Here is a 22,896-nt window from a genome sequence, read left to right as displayed (position 1 = left end):
CCTTCTGGCTGAACGGCCATTTGAGCAGAGCGTCGCATTTCCCCCTCATGACGACGAAGAACAGCGACAGGTGTGTTCCTCGACCCGTCCCATCGCCGTTCAAATACAGCCTCAGACACATCTTGTAGCCGTATTTGCTGGAGTGGAACGCTGGGAGGAGAAAAGAGAAGAATCCACAATGTAAACAAGAGCTTAAAAACAGCATCATGTGAGAATAGGAGTGACACGATCACTCCCTGAGGCGCAACAAGGGTGGAGGGAAGTGAAATTCCCCTCGACTACACGCCAACACATCATACAGGCCACATGATCTCAGCTCACTCAAAAACAACCTTTCAGCTGACAGATAACACCATGTGTACAGGAGACCTTTGAAACGGATGGGCGGTGATTACGTCTCTCATCTTACCTGGTGAGAACATCGCAGGTGTTCGACCGGCCACAGCATCCTGCCTGCGGCGTAAGAATTCAGAGACTTTCCACACAAATATCCCGTCGTAGGTGCAGAACTGCAGTTCTCTCAACAGCTGTTCTGTTTCAGACAGCTGCAAGTCTCTCATGGTGACCGTCCGCTCTAGCTGACGCACTTTATTGGAGAGGTTTTCTATTTTGTCCTGGTCTAGTCGATGCTGATGCGAGAAAGCTTCCAACGTGACCGAGTTGCGCTCCACCTCCCGGTTCAAGACACACACAATGTTTTCTAAAGCGTTCACCTGTCAAAAAACAACAAATACATTTAGATCCTCATTCAAAACCTATAAATATAACAACAAAGAGCATTAAATCCATTGAGACCGACCTTTTTTTCCACATCCACAGACTGCACGGAGGCTGCAGCTCCGAGGCCCATAGCGACTCCCTCCTCAGGAGCCCTGTACAGGCCCAGACCAGAGTCCTCCTGCCACTCTCCTTGACCAGGAGCATCGGCATGCGCCAGGGGCATGGACAGCACCATGGGCAGCAGCAGACGCAAGTGCTCCATGGTGCTGCTGTGCTCATGGTCGCCGAGCTTCCCGTTCTCTATCTGAGAAACACAACAGAGCTCATTTATGTACTGGACTCTTTCCATTTTAGAAGATTTGGTTACCCTTGCACAGAGTCATGCTAGCTGTTAGTCCCCGATTCCTTTATTTAAGCTAAGCTAAGCTAATCATCTCCAGAATGTAGCTTCATATTAACTTTGCAGATGTATAAATCTCCTCTCACTCTTGGCCATAAAGTGAATTTGCACTTTTCCCAAAATGTCAAACTTCCTTTAAAAACACCTTGAAAACAAGCCAACGAGTATTTGCATCAATGTTTCAATAAAAAGTAAAGAAAACACTAAAATATCAACACTGTATTTGATTAGATTATCGTACATACCACATGTTTACAGCCCACGTCACTGAACGGACAGGCACTCTTTGACTTGGCACAGGATTTGCTGTGGTCATTGAACTGAAGGAAGAGAAAAAAGAAAAAAGGGTTAAGAGTCATTGGACCGATTCAACTTGAAACAGAAACATGAAAGTGAAGAAAGAAACCGGTGGTCATAAAGGGAATTCTAAATCTGCATTTCTTCAAAACTCCATGAAAAAGACTTTCACTGTTGTGGAACTCACATGCATCTAGTTTCATGCTACATTTACTGTAACTTCTCTGCCTATTGTTTGTGTGTTTGTGTACTTTTGGATCATTCAGGGACAGCTGTTTCATGTTAGCTTGAGCTACGAATGCTCTCTGTAGCATTAGTCCGTTCAGTGAATATTATATGCTTAGCTACAGTAAAAAGAAGCTACCTGTCGCTTTATAGTTATATTCTACAAGTCTGACATCTCAGAGGCTTTGGTCAGAAAGCTGTCACGCGTTACCAGGCAGAGTAATGAATGCTGAGAGTACTTTGAGGAGCAGCTCAAACCTTTTCTCTGGGGACCTTCTTCTTGCCACAGTCCTTGCATTGTAAGGGAAACTTCAGACAGATCTCATCATGGGCCTAAAACACACAGCATGCAGGAGCAAGAGAATATCACTTTGTGTCCTATTTCAACAAACGACTGCTTCGCACACTCGATACATCTCCATCTCTCACCTTGATTTCTTTAAAGTTGAAAGTCATCTTGCAGTATTTACAGTTGAGCGTTCTTGCTTCACATTCTCTCTCATTGTGTCGGTCCTTCTCCGTACGAAGGACGGAGGTTTGGCAGGCCTTGCACTGAATCCTTTCAAACTCACAGCGGCCTTCATGCTGAGCCTAACGACGGAGGACAGATAGATTGTTACTGCCAGCACGTGTGTGGTGTTCATCGTTTTCTTTTAAAAAGGATATCAGTTGGTGTTACGGCATCCTTGCGTGCATACGGTGTAATTCACACGGCAGATGAGCAAACATAAGCCATAAAAGCTTTTATAGAAAGATGGCACACCCTTGTTGATCACTGTTGACATGAATGCTCTGAACAAATGTAACTGCCAGTCACGCCTGCACATGTTGGCATGTGTGGTACACGATGTTCTGACAGCTGAAATGTGGAAAAGCAACAAACACTTATCGAATTTATCTCCAGTGTGTAAGAAGCACGTGAAGGGGAACACCCCAGTGCAGCGAATCACAAAAGTGATCACAAGTAACTATAATTAAGTAGTTATGTTTGTTCTTGTAATTAAATGAAATTAATCTACTTAAGTGTGTAAATGCTTAAGTGTTTGTACTTTTGCTCTGAACTCAGTAGACCTTCATCCTTTGTGTTTACATACGTGCTCAAATGTATCTTGCTGTTGGGTAATGGAAATATTATATTCTTATGAGTATTTTGTATTCTTATAAGTTTTATAACTTGTTGTGAAAGAAGCCATCGTAAGCTTGCATGATGTAACTTGTGATCCGTGTATCAGCCGACTAGCTGCACACACATCCTCTTCTTCTGTGTGTTGGATAACAAGAACCTATTGTCTGTTCACATGTTCTCTGCCCGACGAATAGAACGTATCTGTTGTTACACAGATAAAGCACTTCTTATACTTTAACTGCCACGGCCTGAAACAGGATGTTCCAGTACACAGCACCCCCCCCCCCGATCACTCTCTATACAACTCTGTAGCGCAGACCTCTACAGACTCTTTGTGACTATGTAGAACTGTGCGTCTTCTTGCAAGAATAAATACTTTGAAGACAAGTTCTGTTTGACAATATTCTATGTTTTAGTTTCAAAAGATAAATAATTTTCCACCACCATGTTAAAGCAGATTGGGTTTTTTTTTCAACATCTTGAAACAAACCAAACCGAAGATGAAGAAATGAAAGTACGAAAAAACAGAAGCGCAAAAATAAAAAAGCGAAGTGTGACAATACATTACTTGGAAAAAGAAACGGGTTTTGAAAGTGTTTCACAAGCTAAAATCATTTTGAAACCAAACGGTCGGGCTGGTGGGAGGAGTTTATTCGAAAAGGAAGTGATTCTCTTTCATTGCGACTATCAACAGCTCGCTGGAGCCGCAGAGCACACCACAGGTAGGCTAGGCTGTTTTTCGCTTTGACTGCTCACCTTTTCAGACATGCTACACTGGAAAATCTCAAACCGAATAACCAAACCAAATATAAATCATCGTTAATGGCTTTCCAGTCCGATCCACGTCCCTACCGCACCACTCCGACGCCACGTTTAGTCTATTTTTCCAGCGACTTTTGGGTGTGTTGTGGCTAGCTAACGACAGTGACTAAGACGGCCGCCCACAAATTGACACAGCATAGTAATCATTTCCTCGGGAACCGAAGTCAAATTATAGCACGCCGTGACCACACGGTCGACAGAAGAGAGCACGTGTTTCTTTACAAGCTAACCAGTCTGAGACACATTTGCAAATCATGCAAAAGTAATCTCCAGCACCAGCTTGGTGCTCTCGGTTTTTAAACATTCCCCGTCATCACATCTTTTCAACATTTCCTGTGTAAAGTCTGATCTAAATTGGGTTACACAGTTCAGATAAGCAAAACCACAAACAGACAGACAGCACTACAAACAGACAGACAGCACTACAAACAGACAGACAGCACTACAAACATCGGTTTACACAGAACAAGCATCAGCAAGTCAACTCTTTACTCAACAAACTAACTCGCCACACAGGAGAGACAAAACTACAAAGAGGTGGCACTGACTCAAACACAAGGCACCGTGTGATTCAGATGGGGCTTTCTGTAATTATATACATCACAGTCTGCTGAACGTGGTGCACTGTCTGAACGAGTTCCTGTTATATATAATTAACAGGATAAATTGAGTAGTTCCCTTGTGAACTGGTGCAACTTTAGACCTAGTTCCATGGTGATATAATTGTTAACGTATCAGCAGTCTAGCGGGAGCTGAAGGGCCTTTCTTATCCTGGTACTTTCCCACTGAGTTATTGTTGTTATCCGAGCTGGTAACGTGGGGACTTTCCAGGCTGCATGTGCAGTTTCACTTCCCGTTTCTCCAGCACTGCTGCAGTGTATGCAATACACCCACATTTTTTAGGTGAAATGCTAACCCAAGGCTGCAGGGGGGAACAATGTGAAGCTGACCCCGAGAAGGCGTAGTAAGTGTCAGGGTAAACTCTGAGGCGGATGGCGGTTGAGAAACACTCTAAAGAATACAGGCACTACAGGTTTGGGTGGAGTAAACCGACACGTATACACGGTTAAGCTGAGGCAGGCGGGGAAAATCACTCGAGTAGAAAGCAGTACGCACACCCACAGTGACTGAATAATACTTCACCTCATACTCTTTTATCAAGCCTGTCCAAACACAGCCCTGGTTCCAACACCTGGCAGGCAGACTTGCTATTTCTCGACCGGCTGCATTGTCTGGAAATGCCTGGTGGGACAAACAAAGAACAGAGGGAGGTGAACTCATAAAGCAATAAGCAAACAGACATAAAAGGCAGCATTGTGTGCTGGTGTGGTGAAGGAAAGTCCCATCAGACTGGAGTCATATTTCTATAGTTTGAGTCAGACTGGGAGTGAGGAATAGCATTCAGATTACTAAGATGTCGTCTCATAAAACAACAATGTTGGCTGATAAATGACGTAGTTCATAACTTACCTCATTACTATTGAGAATGGAAATAGGTTCCTCATATATCTCCTCCTGGCGGCAGGCTTCACAAGGCTTTGGCCCACAACTGAACAAACAAAACAACTGGTTGGTTGTAGAAACCAGCAACAAATTTCCTGCCGATTCATTGCGGCAACAACTGCTGACCAGCACGGCTCGCAGCTCAATTAGCCGACTCATTCAATTAAAATACAACAGCAGTGACAGAAGCGTGCAGCGCTGTACGAATGATGCAACTCGCAACCTTTAAGGAAGTGTGGGAAATTCATGACAAAACAAAAATGTTTCATGACGAAACAAAAAGTACATGTGGATTTTTATTATCACATGATGAATTCTCATGTAGAGGCAGACGTGGTTTTCAAACAGTTCACATGAAATCACCTCAATTTCCCATGAGGGTTACAATTTAGTACATGTGAAACAACATGACGTTTTTAAACCATTCACATGAGTCACATGACATTAAAGAGCTTTTTGATGTGTGAATGTTGGAAGATTAGCAAAATGAGACTCCATCACATCCATGTTATTAAGGTTCCCTTTCATATATGGTCTCGTGTATCATTAAAATGATAACATTCTTGTATTTTCACCATATATATATATATATATATATACTGTCAAAGTACCATGATACATGAGGTGAATGACCAATGTATTTGTCATAAATTCACAATGCATGAGTCAGTGACAGGAGACAGAAGTAGAAGAGAAATGGACACCTTTAGAATGAGTCAGTATGGTCAGATCCTTGTGATTCACTGACTTCAGTACAAAGATTCCAGTCATGTGAGGGATGAGTGTGAAGAAAGTAATTCATCTTGGGTGCAAAAAGAAATATAACCGGAGGCGAGCAGAGGTAAGAACACAGGTTGTGCTGAAGCGTGTCCGGTAAGAGGGGAAGGATTAGGGGGGTGGGGGGGGTAAGGGGTTTGCATGGCACACGGCTGTAGGTGGTCTGAGGATCTCCGGTCTACCTGGTGAGCTGCTTGAAGCAGTGTACACAGAAGCGGTGGCCGCACTGAGCCTGGACGGGCTTCCTCAGGACCTGGAGACACTGCTGACATTTGTACTTATTCTCCATGGGCACCGACAGCACACTGAGGGGGATCCCTGGTAAAGAGTTGGCGCAGTCCAACGAGATCCGGGCCATTCTTCTCCATCAATCTGGTCCTATATCCTGTTGAATGAATACCACACATAACTGTTAAACACCTGGGCAATCACAATGTTTTGTGTTTTCTCTGACATACAGAGTTACGGACAAGTTACCCTTTAATTACTTGCGGTACATATCTGGAATTACCAGTATGTCAGAGTTACACCTATGGGAAGGGTCACATGGGGAATTCAGTAGTTGTACTGAAAGCGCAATGTGGGCAGCACCCCAATGGTACAATGAGAGTGTAAGGCTGATTCATCATTGTGAAACCGTGTACATGTCGAAGCCAAATGACATTTGCATGTTGTAATTAATGGAAAGCGCATAAGAAAATATATGCAAAGAACACATAGTTTTGTATAAAATTCAAAAAAATAAGTTAAAATCGTTGAGGCTACAGTGGAAATTGTCTGCAACTAACATTTTGCACTCCATGGTCTGAAGGCTTGCCCTTTCCAGAGTGCATTCCGTATCCATGATGCAGATATGAGATGCGTGCAAAATCATTCGAGTTGTTGAGATACAGATCGTTCTGAAAACATCCTGTTGACAGATTTGCTTGATGAGTTGCTCGAGAATGTAGAGCAGTGGTTTTCGTAGAGACAAAACACTGACAGCAACAGAGATTTACCAAAATAAGACATTGTCACTTAATAGTTCAGCATTACACAACACAGCTAGGAGATGCTGGTCACAGCGCCACCACGCGTTCAATCTGTTGATGTCTCGTTACGACATCGATTTCAATGCTTCCAATCTGTTGCTAGAGGACAGTTGTGTTCAGCTATGAGTCATGAACGCTACTTGATACATTTTTGCAAACACTTTTTGGTTTGAAACATGTGCACCATTTACTACACAAAAGATAAGATTTCATCACAGAGTTTTAACACAAGGCTTATAATTGTGCCTGTGCAGCCATTTAGTAGTTACTATATGCTCTGCCCACAATATATGCAGCACAACATAATGCATGTGGTCCCAATAATAACCTTTACTTGTATGATATCTGTGCTTTACGTGAAGTAAAATCTTAAATGTTTATGATTGGAATATTCTTTCCTTTGGCACTACCAACAACTACACTTTTCTTAAGTGTTCAACTGATGTGAAGTCTCAAGAGTCTGCAAGTTTTCCTACCAATGAAACAACGTGTTGCCTTAGTAATGTTAAGTGCTTCGAGGAACTGTTGCATCAAGTCTTTTATGGTACCAAAGTATGACCTTTACTGGCAGAAAGTGGTTCTGGTTCAAATGTCTACTCTGTTGTCTGTTGCACTATGGACGACCACAGTAATCAGCATTGAGCAAGGCTAAACATTGGAGGAGCAACCGGACTTTCCAGCTCTTTGTCACACTCTGTCACAAAGGTATGAGCTGCTACGGGGGTTGAAGTGCGCTTGGCTAGTGATGCATTATAAGCCTTATCAACTGTAAGAACAATAGAACAATGAAATGATCATCAGCTTCCTACTCAAAAACAATGAGAGTATTGTTAATCAGATTTAGCTGGAAGTACCGCTGAGGCAATTTCCTGCAGTGCTCTATGAATGTTTAATCTGTTCGTAGTATAGCATTCTTCATTAAAAAATAAAGGGCAAGGAAATAAGTGCGGTGTCGTTTCCACATAAACCAGAAGATGTCACCATATATTGACATTTCCCAACACACCCACAGTTGTGCGTTTTTTGCCTGTCACAGTGACTAATGGATGAAGTACTACACACAGATGCAGACATGCATGCAAAGCACAGTGTGCTGCACAACATATAGTCATACTCTTCAAAGAATATGAGCAGACTGCAGCTTTGCATGCCACAACATGAAAATACAACCTTTGAAATATTATTGGTTGGCTTTAAGGTTGCATGATGATATGTAGTTGATCTGGTTTGAACTCTACCGTACAAAGCCAGATAGCTTTGAGCAGTGTTGTCTTGCCCTGATCATTTGCTTCAGTCGTCGCATGTTTTAACAGAACAATTCAGTCACCCTGAAATTTAACTTCTGTGAGAGTCAAAATGCCACAAATGTTTGTACAAAATTATACAACAGGAAGTTTTCCTGTTCATATTTCTATATTTGCTAAAATGTCCAAACAACATAGCATTGTTTGGTTACAAACGACACTATTTATCCTGGGGAAACTTTAATTCAAGCCCTTTCCCAGACACAGGACATTTCCTAAAAAGTATGTGAAAGGAAGTGAGATTATAAGTGTCTCTGGGATCAAAACTACACAGCTATGCAGATGACATACAATTATACTTTTCTATTGAGCCATCTAAACCAGATGACCTATTGTCTCTGACTTAAAGACAAAACAGAGATACTGCTGCTAGGACCTAAATGCAAGAAAGACATGTTTCAACCAAGTTAATGTGAGTTTATATGTCAACATAGAAAATAATACTTTAAACTTAAGTCCCTTCCATTACATGGTGAAAAAGCAATATTGGTTATGTTACAGTGGATGTTGATTTGTAAGCATTCATTCGTCTTCTTCCACCCAATAGATTACTTCTCAGAAAAACACTGATGCTGCTTATCACTGGAAAGCCACAGGCGTTTTACTGGCATCATTCTCTGAATGCATATCAGATCACCACAGCCAATACAAGATATGTGTCAATATTGCAACATGTAGCAGTAAAACTGTTTTGTAATTCGCAAGTTTCATGAGTTCAAACATGTCCAAATGGAACAGAAAGCTAAAATGATTGTGTAACTCAAAGTGAGCAATGATTCAAACCTTATTAAGGGCATGAATAAACCCAAGCTCTTCTTTAGTTTATGTATCCATTAAAACTTTAAGATAATACCAAATACAAACCAAAGTGAAATCAATAATTAAATCAAGCCTGTAGAAACCCTAAAATCAAGCATGAGACTAACAGAAAGACCAGACTCTTTGTACACTGTGGCTGAAAAAGACAGACACGAGAAGTGAAGTAACATGACAAGCAAACTATGAACACTGGACTCTATCTGGCCTTTAAGTTACACTTGCTGAAAGAAATAACACCAATAGCTGCATTCTCTATCAAAACAACGCCTTCAGTCTCAACAACCATTACTTTTTGTGTCACAAACAACTGCTCCTCGTTGTTTTTTTTTACAGCTAGCAGCAGCTATGTGAAGCCTGAACAAACAGCCTCTACTCTGCCTGTCTCCCTGAGAGCTCGCCCTTCCCTGTTCGCCATGTTCTTGCAGAAACTGTGAATCTGTAAAACCTCTTCGCGACACTGCACAGAAAACGAAGTTGAATATCTACTCACCAAGTTAAGAAAATCTCCCCTTTAAGGTGGTAATCGCACACAGCCCAACCTTGTATTTGTAGCTCAGTTACACCCACAACCACGTGACAGTCACTAGGGACTATATAAATTACGCACACCATGTCACCATCACACATGATCTCGTGAGTAGTTACATTTGGACTTAACGCTTTATGTGTAACGTTGCTGCCTTTTGCATTCGTGTCTTTGGCTAAAACCAACAATGATGTAGCTAAACGCTAACTTACACTTCACTTATTGGTTCTTATGAGTGACGTTAGCTAAGTTACACAACTTTAGCTAGCTAGCCTAGTTAGGTGTTTGAGCAGCCTACTACCATAGGTTTTAGCGAATTATCTACTCAAAGGAGTAGATAATTATTATAATTAATAATCTCAGAAACACAGGTTTATCTCGCTACCCTCGGCTTCTTCACCTCGTCTCTGCCGTCAGACAGAAAACGAAACTAATGTTTTGTCCGCTATCGCATTTAGAAGGACAGCTCACCCTTTAGCGGTGTTTACATTGCTACGTGCGCTTGCTTTTCATACATGACAGCTGGCGGAGACCTCTGCATCAGTGCATTCTGACACCGCCCCTTCACCAGGGCTGCCCCGGAGTTTAAAGTCAGTGCGGTACCAGATGACGCATGCGCATTAGCGTCCAAAATGTTGCAGCCCGTACTAGGTCGCTTAAATCGGCTACACTACATTTTGATCTCCAAAGGTATGAGTTTCTACAGCTAGCCAAGCGTTTCTACGTTATATAGAAGCGAAAAGCTACCACTACTTTTTAACTATATCTTGGAAACTAGATGTAAGTTAACTGTTTTAACATAGAAATCCATGAATGTCGAGTTGGTTAAATCATTTACCAGAGTAGACAAACACGAGGCTACACACACAATTTAGTATGAAGGGCTACGATTGTAGTCACTTTGCTTGTCTTGTAACTATTAATGTTAACTGAGAATAAAAAAAAAATAAAAAATGCATTCACACTTAGGTTAGATTTCCCCCCAAACAATAAACACTCTTAATCTGAAACATGAGCACAGTCTTGATCACAGGATATGTGATATCAATATCAACTAGTGCATTATACCTTTGTCTTTTCCCAGTGTGTGTCCACCAGGTGCACAGTAGCATCAGTGTGTGTGCAGACAGCCGCTATGATGGGCTGTATCCTGGACATATCCACACCACCCCCTTCCAGAAAGCCATGCTGGCCGTTGGGTCAGGTGTGGCTGCACTACAAGACCCCTACAGACATGGTGAGACTTCATTTCTTCTTCTTTTTTAAATTTTTAGATTTGATTAAAAATGCCTTCCCATGTAGCATCTGATAGTGGTTAAAAAAGCAACATAAAAAGCCTTCCCATGAACGGTAAAGTAAGGCGGTACAGCCCAGTCACATATGAAAAACAGTTTAGTCAAATATGGAGATGGCTCAGCTGCAATAGAAAACCCCTAATGTTCCAAACTTTATAAAGTCATTACAACTCAATCAATTTGGCTGATTAGGATCATCTTTCATACATTGCAGCCTAGTGGAAATAATGAAGTCCATCACGCTAACACAGAAATGATAAAACACATTCTTCTATAGCTTCTAAACTAAATAGTCTTATCATAGAGTTCGCTATGTGCTTTTCTGATAGCCTTGTTAGCAGATTGAGTTCTCTGATGAATGCCACAAACTAACTGAAAGCTGTGTGTATGTGAACCTTGAGATAAGAATACGCTCCAACTGCTTTTTCCAAGGTCGAGAATGAACCATCAAGCTCAGACCTGAATAAATTATTCTGTTATTTAGTCTGTAAAGTGATTGGTTTTGATAATTAATTGTGTTAAATTGATTACTACAGCTATTGTAACTGAATACTAGACTGTATAATTCCAATTGTGTTTGCCTTCATTAGTAGATTACAAGATGAAGACTTGGGCGTCTCATCTTATTTTACAGTTTTCAGTCAAATGAAACAGACTGTTGGGCACTATACTGAGGTTTCGGTTCTCGAGTACTGTTTAAGTAGAGTTACTCATTCTCCATCTTTTATTCTCAGGAGACCACTGGTACACGCTTCTGAAAATGTCTTGGAAACAGAAATGAGAATAAATACGAAGCTAGGCCATATGTCAGTGCAGTTACCCTGAAACTTTCATGGAGGAAGAGAGCACTAACACCTGTCATGTGACATTTAATTTAGGGACTGCAGGTGTCTTTAAAGGGCTACACCTGACTTTCAGTCACCAGTATCGGTTAACCTTAAAAAGTGCTGGATCATTCCATTATTATAATGCATTTTCCCCTCCTGCCTGGAAAACAGCCAGGTCATTCAAATGCCATACCCACTATTTGTAATGCAGGCTGTCTGTTTGTTGTCTCTAAACACAAACCAAGATAATTCTGATGACATCAGACTTGACAGTTTCAGCCAGACATTCTGTCAGACTTAAAAAATCTCCTTCAAAGCCACAGAAGGCAATGAACAGCTGTTTTCACAGGCTGACTACTACTCCCACTGATGAGTAAACAGATTCTTATGTGTAACATTTCTGGAGTGGAGCTTAAATCAAGTACATTTTAGCTATATTACACACTTCACTTAAGACAAAAACTGCATATTATTCAACTGTGTATTATCAATATCACATATTTTATGATCTTTAAGTCAAAATGTACGTTATTCTGGGGCAATCAATTGTAGGTTTGGCTTTGCACATTTAACACCATATAATTGCCTGAAACTCTACAGACATGGTTGCAGTGCTCGGGGAGACGACGGGACGCCTGGCGTTGATGAATATCAGGGACAAGATGAGAAACGACCCCGAAGGCTACACAATCCTTACGTGAGTCCCTGCAACACCGCACAGCAACTCTCTGATTTAGGCACTTTTAAACAGAGTTTTCTCCACCGTGAATCACATTGGATTATGTCTTACTTGTTACTGACTGGTTGTTGCAGAGAAAGGCCCAGGATCCGGCTGTCTACACTTGATCTGAAAGAGATGGCCTCACTGCCTGACGGCTCTTTTGGAAGAGAGTACCTTCGTTTTCTAGAGGAAAATGTGAGTGAGACAGATTACATCAAGAAAAACACCTTTCCTCAGAATTCCCTCCTTTTTAGGTTTCTTTTTCGTCTTCACTTATGCATTCACTTTCCTGTTCTGTCAGCTTGTGACCCCCGACTCGAGGGCGGACGTGAAGTTTGTGGACGACGAGGAGCTGGCTTACGTCATGCAGAGATACAGAGAGGTCCATGACCTGCTGCACACTTTACTGGGCATGCCCACCAACATGCTGGGTGAGTCAGTGTTTGAAGAAGAATCGCACGGGATCCTTATAATTTGTTGCTTGATTGAAAGATAAACAGAACATGTCAACGTGTCAAAGAGTGTCAACCTGACCCGGTCAGCAGGAGGATGGCCTGACATGATGAGAGGACCAGATGTGTTTTGTATTGGTTTACGTCACGAAATGAAACTGAAAATGGTATTTAAGAATATTAAGACATTTCAGACCATCACTATCCGGCACAAATGTGGTATCTCCAATCATTTTCAGTCATTCAGCCATAAAGGAGCTTGAGAGCCAAGCAGTTTTTAATAGCGCAACAAATAGTCTTAGCAAGAATTATCGTGTGCATGACAGATGAAGCCAATTGAAGGGTGCACCTGGAGCTACAGAAAAATGCAATTCTCACAAGAACTTAATAATTGTGTCTTTCACTTCCTGCTTTTCAAACTTATTTTACAGAAATAGTTTAGCTTTTTTTTGCTGACCATACCAAACTTCCTTCCAGTTTTCTCTCATCTCTGGATATGTCTTTTTCTGCCCCTTGTTGCTGCGTTCAGGTGAAGTGGCAGTGAAATGGTTTGAAGCTGCTCAGACTGGGCTTCCCATGTGTGCTCTTGGAGCTGTGTTGGGGCCTCTGCGGCTGAACGCGAGGTACAATAACCAGTGTTTTGACCAGAGTTTAAACTGCAGTACGGTGCTGATGGACCACGAGGCATTTAGTAAGCTCTGTAGCAGTGTGGAGTATAGAGGTAGAGTCTGCAACTAACGATTATTTTCATTCGCGAAAAATTTGCTAATTATTTTACTTGATTAACAGATTGTTTTATAAGAATTTGTGGAGAATGACGATGTCAATCTCTCAAAGCCTGAATTGAAATGTCCAGGTGTCTTGTTTTTCTGAGCAACAGTCCAGAATCCAAAAATATTCAGTTTAATATAATAAAAAATAAAAAATTCATTAGGTTTTTGTCTGGCTCTAGTGTGAAGTGTCACAAAGGGATAAGAGGAAACACTGTGTTGTACATCATTGTTACTGTAATGATGAACAAATGCCTTTATCTGTAAAGGTAAATGAATTCTTCCTCATTCAATAACTGAACTTCCTTGTGCTTTTGGGAAACTCATTTATCAGAGGTAAAAATGTGTCGTCATTGTTGCATCATGCTGAACCTTTCCTCTCGTTTCACCTTCTTCTAGACGTTTACAGTCGCTGTTCACATCCTTGGGTCCTTGGGCTCTGCAGAACGGCCATCGGTCCCGCTGCGTCCTCAGCATCTTCTTCGAGAGACGATGGGCGCAAAGCATCGAAGACCTCCGAAAAGAGCTCAACATAGAGCCACCTCCCGTCATCCTCACTGCTACCAACCGTAGAAACATCCGAGGAACGAGGAAATTTTACAATTTCCAAACTTAGGTGTGTCATCTTTAACTTGGAAATGTGAATCATTTGGAGTTAAGTAATTTCAGATGATCTCATGTTTGGTTCAACAGGTCATGTTCAGTCGCTACCAGTTGTTGAGAAAGTGTGTATTTGTATCAAGAATGTATCAATTTAATAAATGCATTATGTCTGTTATTAAATAACTATATATATATATATATATATACATACATACATACATACACACACTGGTGTGAGCTTTAAAAAGTAATATTGGTATTGATCCAATATTACATTTTGTTTGATGCCAATATTTGGCAAGTTAAATTGGTGTTGTACCATTTTTCTAATTTAAAACTGCTGTCAAATTATTGACAATTAACATGTGCACATACAGCAGTACTAACATTTATGGTTGAGAAAAGAGCAGATGTTAGCTTAAAAAAAACACTCAGTGCAGCTGCGTCTGTTATCTTATCACATACTCAGTCATATTTTCCTTTACAGTAATAGTGACGTTGGCAGGAAGTCAGTGTGTGTACTGCTCGGCAAGTGTATGAGATCAACCAGGTGGAAAACACCGCGTAATTTTGTTCTAGTTAAAAGCGTTCTCATAGAGGACCTTTTTTTTTTTGTGTGTTAAAAAAACACTCCATCTTTATTGTTGTCCCACAAATTTATTTCTTCATTTTGGCCTGCTAACCTGCAAATGATATGATTCAGCGAGCCCTAAAAAGAGGCGATAACTAAGCCTAAAACACACAAGATTCAAATTGCAATGTTCCACATTTAGCAAAAAAGATCTGGAGTTGCTACATTCCTGGATATCCCCAACTTCCCCCAGCCAGAAACTATTCAAATCATTTTTCTCCTAAAACTAACATGACATTATTCTTAGACATGACCATCAGGGCTATAAACAATACCTTATTTGGATTTAAAATACCACTGTAATGAGTCACTGAGGTCACTACTTGAGCATGCATAGTTTCCCTTTCCCTCAGTCTTGTCTCATTGCATATTACCCTTTTGGCACATCAGAGTTTCAGAATCTAAACACACTAGATTCAGATGACAATGGAATTGAGGTGAGTGCAAGTTGTGGTAATAGTGCAAACAGAGTGTAGTATGTCTGATTAATTGTTCATCAGAGTGACGGGCAGCGGAAAGCAGCTGTTCCTGTGTCTGGTGGTTTTGGCGTACAGTGCCCTGTAGCGCCTCCCAGAGGGGAGGAGTTGGAACAGCTTGTGTCCAGGGTGTGATGGGTCTGCACTCTTGTTGCTCTCATACTTCCTAAACATACGTGTATTGGATGTTAAAGCTAAATGCCAATTCTCTTTTGCAATGTCTAAACCCACAAACATTCATTCAACAGGTACCATGTATGTGCTCAGTTTTCTGTGTTCTTGTCTGATTGTATTCAGCACCTGAATCTGTCCGCAGTCCTGGAGAAACAGTTCCTGATCTGAGAAAGCATCGTCATCATGAGCCCAGCGGGAGCAGCACATTGTTGATGTTTGGGGGTGAAGGGTTAATTTGACATTACTGCCCTCCAGTGGGTTTCTGCCAAACTTCTGGGAAGTAGCAGAGGCGTTCAGATCTGCTCTGCTTCACGTTATGACATTGATTTCCAAATTGTCTCTGTCGGACTTTGGACTTACAAAAGAATACTGGTTTTGTGGATTTTTAATTTCAAAGTTTAAAACAGTTGTTTTTTCCAATGACGCTTCTAATGGAAAGAAGAAACAGTAACTGTCTTATAAAGGTTTCCCAGTGGTGGAATGGAACTAGGTGCATGTACTCACTGTACTTCAGGAAAAAGCATGTCCATTTTACTTTATGCTTCTACTGTTTACTTACAGAGGGAAATATTGTACTTTTACTCCATTACAATTATTTAACAGCTTTAGTTACTTTATAATAAAGATGTTTGTACAAAAAAAAAACATAAGAAAATGTACACGTATGAAACGATGATTGTCACACTATCATTAAGTGCAACAATTTAACGCAAACATGCCAAACATGTAATTATTCTAGTTTCTAAAAAGTGAAGATTTGCTTCTTTTCTGTTTAATTATTTCTATTTATTTTTTAAATGAATTTGAGGTTTGGACAGCACGGTGACGATGTCATTTTGGGTCTGGATAATTGTGACGCAATTTCTCACTTATTAATGAAATTTTACAACCCAAACGATCGATCGGTAATATGTTCAGTAGATAAATCTAAAATAATCATTAGTTGCAGCCTGTCATGGCTTTCAGTCTTGTAGCTCAATAGAGGGACTGACTTGATTCCAACGCGCTTCAGTAATATCCAACATGCTGTATATAAGCAATGCATCACTTACTTGGTGAGTTGGTTGATTGAAGATAGTTCGGTGCATGCATCAAAGTATTGAAAACGTAGGCCTTAGTTCAACATGAAAACATCTAGCTAAATAAACATGATCCTTTCTTGTCATACAGCTCGATACGAGCGGTAGACACCTCACGACACACCTGTAGTGTTTGATGGACGCGCAGTGATTGCGTCATTTGAAACTCAAACTGCGACGCCTTGTAGTTATTTAATAAAACAAACAAAAATGGCTCCTACACAGCCTTATATAAAGTAGTTAAAAATGAGCCCCACCTCAACGTACTACAACAGTAAAACGCTGCTTACACATTAATGCATGATAATAATCTAATGACATCATATAGAATAGTAACGGTCACATGGTGGCCATTTTGTGCTACTATAATACTTTTAGTACATTTTCCTGATTCAACTTACTTTAACTTAAGAAACATTTTCATTGCAGGACTTTCAGTGTGTTCTCAGATCCTATACACTACTGAGTTTAACACAACACGATGTTAAGTGTTTTTGAGTTCTGTTAACATATATTATCTTATCTAATGTATTACTTATTGTACTTAGTTGTAGTATGTTCTCAAATGCTAACAAAACATAACCCCGCTGAGGCATGAAAGGACAAACAGGGATTTTCAGCTCTGATCATATACTAATGCAACAGAAATTACAAAATCATACCTTGTTTAAGTCTATTTATGAAAAGTCTACTGCAGAGTCAGAAATTATAACAGCCAAATTGTAATAATTGGTTAACTGAGCATATAACATTCATACAACATGATCTCAAGTATTTCTGGAGTGAGTTTCTTTGTCACACAACATTCCTGGATCAACCAGTGTTATTAATATTTTCCATAGAGAGTCTTCTTCACAGATCAAACTGATGCTATTAAAAAGATTTTAAAAATACAACCATCGTCAGTCAAACAAAATGTTGTTACAGCACCGCTGTATAATATGATCAACAGAAAGTTAAATTATCTCATTATCTCTAAATCAAAATCTATTGAATCATTAAAATGGTAAAAAAAGAGAGAGAGAATCAGCAGCTACTAATAAAATAAATAGAAATTGACGCCTTTCATAACTGCATATGGAGGATCTTTAGCTGCTGATCATATTTACATTAGAGAAAGGCATTTCTTCACATGTTTAGGTCATTTAGTGTTTTTTCATTAAGTGTGCTTTGTGTCAATGCAGTATGGTGATACTGCGGTCCGTCACGGCAAACGCCGGCAGCAGCGCGGCGCTGAAGTGATGTGTGACAGTGTGCAGCACGGTGCTGGAGTCCGCCTCATAAAACAACAGCGTCTGACTCGGCCAGTCCAGCAGCAGGCCGATCCTCTGGGGTTTCCTCGCCACCTGCAGGGGCTCCTTCTTCCCCGCGTGGCAGAAGGAGTAGTCCCCGTCGTAGTGAGACAGCACCCAAGACTGACTGTTGTGGCCCAGTCGGGCCTCGTTTCCAGAGCCTTTGCGCTCCAGAGAGGTGTAGCAGACCCCCACCTTAAAGGCACCACTCTGACCCACATCCACCACCCAGCTGTGGGTGCCAGAGGACATGGACAGTGAACCCAGAGCGTTGGGCCAACAGTCGAAGCGTGCTGGGTCGTACAGCTGCAGTTGGCGAGCTTTTTTGTGAAAGGTCAAAGTGTATAAGTCGTCAGAGAGGGACAGGAGAGGGCTCACTGTGCGCTCATCAAACTTTGATGATGGTCCATAAGCTGTGGGAAGAAGAAAAAGATGGATTGAATGTCATAAACTGATTCATTACTATAAGCAGACATGTTTTGAGGAAGCTTGAGAATTCTTTACTTTGATTAAATCCTTTTTTTTTTTTTTTTTTTTTACTGTAATGGCACAGCTTGCTCTTCGTCACACACACAAGGATGTCAAAAATGAGGGTTGGCCACTGAGCTGGTAACATCCGGCCACCCTAATTACAGTATCACGCATGTCCACCTTCAAGATTTACATGAACAACCCTTGACTTTCTCTAAATGTTCTCCCATGTTTAGATTAGTTTAAACTCCTGCTCGATAACACAAAAAACATCCAGGCTTTTTTACAAACCTGCTATTTCCAACCAGGGAGCAAAATACATCAGGACAAAACATAGTCTATGTAGATAAATGTGTATATTACCAATATGTGCAATATATTTCCAAAACTACTGCACACTACTACAAGTCAAGAAGGTTCTGTGTGCAAAAATACAGAAAACCAAATAAAGTCAAAGATCTGCACACTTTTCTCCAATGCAAACATTATTTATGATATAAAGATATGAAAGTTTTAAAGAAAGCAATTGATGCAGCGGTAAATAGTCACTGAAGTAAGCACATTTACATTTACAATTTTGAGGGGCTTTATACTTGTATGCAGTGTAGTGGGAAATGTATTTTTACTTTTTACTCACTTTTGTCATGTTCACTTGTACAGTTTCTCAGCGTGTTTCTGTTTGGAGCATAGATACTATTTCTTTCTGGATCTTCCAGTTTTGCAAGTATACTAATTACCGGGATAGATGCATGTAATAACCCTGTATGATCTGTCACGTTGATTGAATACAAATCGACTAACCGCTTGGCCCCAGCAGCACTGCAGTGGCCCACAGAGCTCTCAGCAGCTTGCTGTCACTGCAGTCTGGGTTCAGGTTGAGCTGGTCTGTGTCACATGGCTCCCCGACCCCGTCGGCCTCCTCCACCCTGACGCAAACACACACAAACAGCGAGAGAAGAAGAGATGTTACCTCTCTGGTATCTTAAACAAGAAAAAATGAATGTCATGTTTGAAAGATTACCTGTCAGCTATCTCCTGGACACTAGTCTGAAAGACAGGAAGAAAGTGATGAGTCTTTTGGGCAATTTATGTTCATTATCAGGTTACTGGATTTCAAGCACAAGTTCCTCTATTGTTCAAAAATCTTCCCCAAAAGGTCCCATCTCTCACCACCAGCTGTGCGTCTGGAGTGTGTGTCAGCGTGTGCACCAGGCTGGAGCGCGTTTGCGTCAGCCTCGACAAAGCCTGGCTCCAGTGGGCCCTCTGGGTGAGGAGACACTGCTCCACTCGCTCCTCCTCTCTCTGCACCTTCTCCAGGAGACGCTGCTCCTCCTCCTCCAGGGCCTCACGTGCTGCGCTGACCTGAGCCAAGATCTGCTCCCTCGCCTTGCTCGCCACTACCTACGCCAAAGGGAGAAGAAGAAAGATTAAGACAACTTGTGGTACAAGGGAGAAATTACATGGTGTTGAATCGAATTGCATAATCACTACTGTATCAATATGACTGTAGTCAAAAGGTGATTTGTAAGTTTCTAAAGCCCATATACTTTGTTGTTGTTATGTTTCCAAATGTATAAATACCCTCATAGTTTATGATCAGATATGCTTTGAACCTTGCAAAAAAACATTTTTTTTAACGAACCGTTTAATCTACAAAATGAGGATTAGATTAAATTAGGATTAGATGAAAAACATTAAGCCACAACCAATGGATATTCAATTTACCATGACATAGAAACACAGAGAAATCCTGATATTTAAGAAGCCAAAACTGATTTTTTATTTTAACAATGAAGCAAGTTACAACGAGGCAATTATCATGTGAACCTGCAGCTCCCATCGGTTTCACAGAGCTTTATAGTGAGTCTCAGCTCATCGTTTAGCTTTCTGGTCCACAACTTTACCGCTTTGGTTCACTCTCATCGCTCTACTAGCGTTGTTTACGGGCCAGTGAAAAAAAAGCTCCAAAAACCCACTGTGATCTGCTCAGCACCAAACAGCAGACACAGTGAACAGAGACCGGTGAACAAAGTGCTGTGTTCACAACTTGTTATACCAGTTATTGCAAGTTTACAGTAAGCAAGAGGTCTAGTCGGGAAGTTTTAAGATTTTAAGCAAAGTATCTCATCAAACATTAAGGAAACGTGGGTCAAACAGTGTCACTGCCCAGGTTTCTATTGCTCTCAAGCTGCCAGACACTTGACGGGGGTCGCCCATAAAAGCCCAGAGGTTGTTAATGAGTTTCACACAATTGACTTCCCACGTCTAGCCATAAACAATAAACAAACACACCAATAGCTACAGAGATTCACTGAACACATTTTTAACCCAAAGCAGTTTTTTCACAGTGTGGAGTACGTTTGTTTTAGGTTGACACGTATCGGTTTGGTCATTTCATTCTTGCTCAGATAAGGTGTCACCGTGTTTGTTTTACCTGCTGTTTGCTTGACGTTGGATTTACTGGTGCTAACTTGTAACCTAGAATATTACACACGCATGTCTGTAGATCTGACCCCTTTAGACACCCATTGTGTTCAGGCAGGTTAATAAATAGGCTAAGGGTGCACTGAAAGAGGCAACCTTTCCTTTCTTGCCCGGTGGTAAGAAATTGACTGAATCAGCAAGTTATATATGACTAGTTAACCATTTTTATTTATCTTACTCATGCATGTACAACTGCTAAATTGTACTTGTTCGGAATAATAAGATCTAAAAATCACTGTTATTATTGTTAGACAAGGGAATTGTGCAAAAGACACAATTGCAACCCCCTGATATTCAAAAGAATTTAGATTTAGGAAACTTATACTGATATTTCATGCTATGTTGTGTTTTTTATGATTTAACATATTAAAACATGTGAATGAACATGAATGTAAAAGCACATGCATTTTCAATGAACAGCCTATGTGAAGTGGAGCTTTCTCACTATATGATTTCTTTAACAATTTCCTCTCCATGTTGATGTGACAATAATGGTTTCATGCAATGAAGTGGTGAGACAATTAGTCCAAGAATCTATTTCATTCTTTATCAGCCAAAAAGCGAACCTGGTTCCAGCTTCTCAAAGGGGCAGCTTTACAGCTTTTCTCAGTTTTATATCATTATAAAGTAAACTGAATGTCTTTGGGTTTCGGAACAGCTGTTCAAACCAAACAAACAATTTTAAGAAGAGCTGGGGTGTTATTTTTTGCTATGTTCTTAACAATAAATCGGATACTTGAAGAAATAGCTAACAGACGAATTGACAATTAAAATAATCCTTAGTTGCAGATCTAATGCAAAGAGACTTATTGTAGGCGTCAGTTTCCCAACACATGTCCGTAAAGCACATGTACTCACATGTACTCAAAACAATGTACTTGTGAAACAGTGTAGGCTTCACTGAGCAATGTGTACCAGTATTAGTGGGGCTTTGTGTGTCTCTGTGATCATTAGTGTGAGGGGATCAGTGGTATTTCTCACCTGAAGCTTTTGCTCTTTGGCTGTCAGCGTCTGGTCGATAAACCTCTCAATCCTCTGTGCCTGCAGCTGCATTTTTTCACACACATCCACCAGTTGGTTCTGGTGAAACACACACACACACACACACACACACACACACACACACACACACACACACACACAACAAGAAAATCCTGTCTTTACAAATACCATGCAGAGCAATCCGCAAGAAAGACAACATACAAAATGTGGCACACCCAAGAAAGAACTATGAAATAAGCATATTACGCTGTTAATTAAATATGTGAACACAGTTTTTCACACTTTATCAGTCAGTCCTCATTGCTTTATAACAGCTACAATCCTAAACAATGTGAATGATTGAAATAGGAAAAATCTACATTTTCTCTCATAAAAGAAACTTAAATGAGAAGAAGAAGGATTTAGCTTTACGGTGAGGTAACATGAGTAAAAACCTGTCAAACGGTTGAGAACAGGGAAAATAAACACGTTACAAGGCATTCACACAAAATGAAAGTAACCTGTAACCCCGCATGTATCCTCAGTAAAGAAAACATATTTGCCTTGTACATCTCCAGAGCTTTATCTTACCACAGCTCAGCCAATACATTAGACAAGAAATAAACAGGTGTTGCATTAAAATATAGTAAGCGTATAGTAAGCTATAGGAGGCCTACACTCACCCTGACTGCGGTTACTCTGGTGGCCAGAGGGGTCACAGTGTGTCCGTGGCAGGGACCCACGATGGCGCAGTGAGAGCAGATGAGTTTCTGCTCGGTGCCACAGAACCAGTCGAGCTCAGCTTCATGCTCCACACACACCTCATATTCACCAGAGAAGATCCCGGACTCGGAGTCGGCGGTGGTCCCAGCCGGTGAGGTCGCCTCCGCGGTGTCCGCCTCCTGCTCCTGCCGTTTCTCAGCGCCGCTCAACACGGAGAAAATAGGCTGCTCGAAATCCATCTCCTCAGTTTTTAAGCGACCCGAAGTCTTCTCCGAGCCAGTCGGTGAAGATGGGCATGTTAAGTCGCACGTTACGAGCTCCTCGGTCATGGCACAATAACGCAACAGGTGCACCGGCAGAACTGGAG

At 41.0% G+C, this 22,896-nt stretch overlaps 3 protein-coding genes across 7 annotated transcripts in view; 1 reads left to right on the top strand and 2 right to left on the bottom strand.

The window, feature by feature from the left end:
- Positions 1-10,075, bottom strand: part of traf2b (Tnf receptor-associated factor 2b) — a 13,699-nt gene extending 3,624 nt beyond the window's left edge. The window contains exons 1-10 of one of the 3 annotated variants that reach the window (XM_031859919.1): positions 10,022-10,075; positions 6,053-6,255; positions 5,061-5,139; positions 4,734-4,832; positions 2,072-2,233; positions 1,901-1,975; positions 1,366-1,440; positions 800-1,024; positions 410-713; positions 2-150 (exon numbers count right to left, since the gene is read on the bottom strand). In XM_031859919.1, the coding sequence (XP_031715779.1) occupies positions 2-150; positions 410-713; positions 800-1,024; positions 1,366-1,440; positions 1,901-1,975; positions 2,072-2,233; positions 4,734-4,832; positions 5,061-5,139; positions 6,053-6,228 (1,344 nt within the window). In that variant the 5' untranslated portion in view covers positions 6,229-6,255; positions 10,022-10,075. The other 2 variants (XM_031859917.1, XM_031859918.1) reach the window with 2 other exon arrangements.
- Positions 6,019-17,515, top strand: coq4 (coenzyme Q4 homolog (S. cerevisiae)). 3 transcript variants are annotated; one of them, XM_031859921.1, is made up of 7 exons: positions 6,019-10,787; positions 12,273-12,369; positions 12,486-12,588; positions 12,695-12,824; positions 13,375-13,468; positions 14,015-14,231; positions 15,623-17,515. In XM_031859921.1, the coding sequence occupies exons 1-6, from the start codon at positions 10,562-10,564 to the stop codon at positions 14,229-14,231; spliced, it is 867 nt and encodes a 288-aa protein (XP_031715781.1). In that variant the 5' UTR covers positions 6,019-10,561; the 3' UTR covers positions 15,623-17,515. The 3 variants fall into 3 exon arrangements, with proteins under 3 accessions (XP_031715781.1, XP_031715783.1, XP_031715782.1); XM_031859923.1 differs by lacking the exon at positions 15,623-17,515 and having other exon boundaries at positions 6,019-9,657; positions 10,635-10,787; positions 14,015-14,395; XM_031859922.1 differs by lacking the exon at positions 15,623-17,515 and having other exon boundaries at positions 6,019-10,240; positions 10,635-10,787; positions 14,015-14,395.
- On the bottom strand, positions 17,371-22,896 carry bspry (B-box and SPRY domain containing). The gene is made up of 6 exons (XM_031859920.1): positions 22,490-22,896; positions 21,807-21,905; positions 19,512-19,742; positions 19,363-19,388; positions 19,143-19,267; positions 17,371-18,283 (listed from the first exon to the last, which is right to left on the bottom strand). Exons 1-6 carry the CDS (start codon positions 22,856-22,858, stop codon positions 17,754-17,756), a joined length of 1,380 nt encoding a protein of 459 aa, XP_031715780.1. The 5' UTR covers positions 22,859-22,896; the 3' UTR covers positions 17,371-17,753.

The sequence above is a fragment of the Anarrhichthys ocellatus genome, unplaced genomic scaffold (assembly GCF_004355925.1).
Source record: "Anarrhichthys ocellatus isolate YVR2014 unplaced genomic scaffold, GSC_Weel_1.0 scaffold23, whole genome shotgun sequence".
Classification (NCBI taxonomy): Eukaryota; Metazoa; Chordata; class Actinopteri; order Perciformes; family Anarhichadidae; genus Anarrhichthys; species Anarrhichthys ocellatus.
Note: the sequence above shows the minus strand (reverse complement) of the source record. Positions and strands in the feature narration are given on the sequence as shown.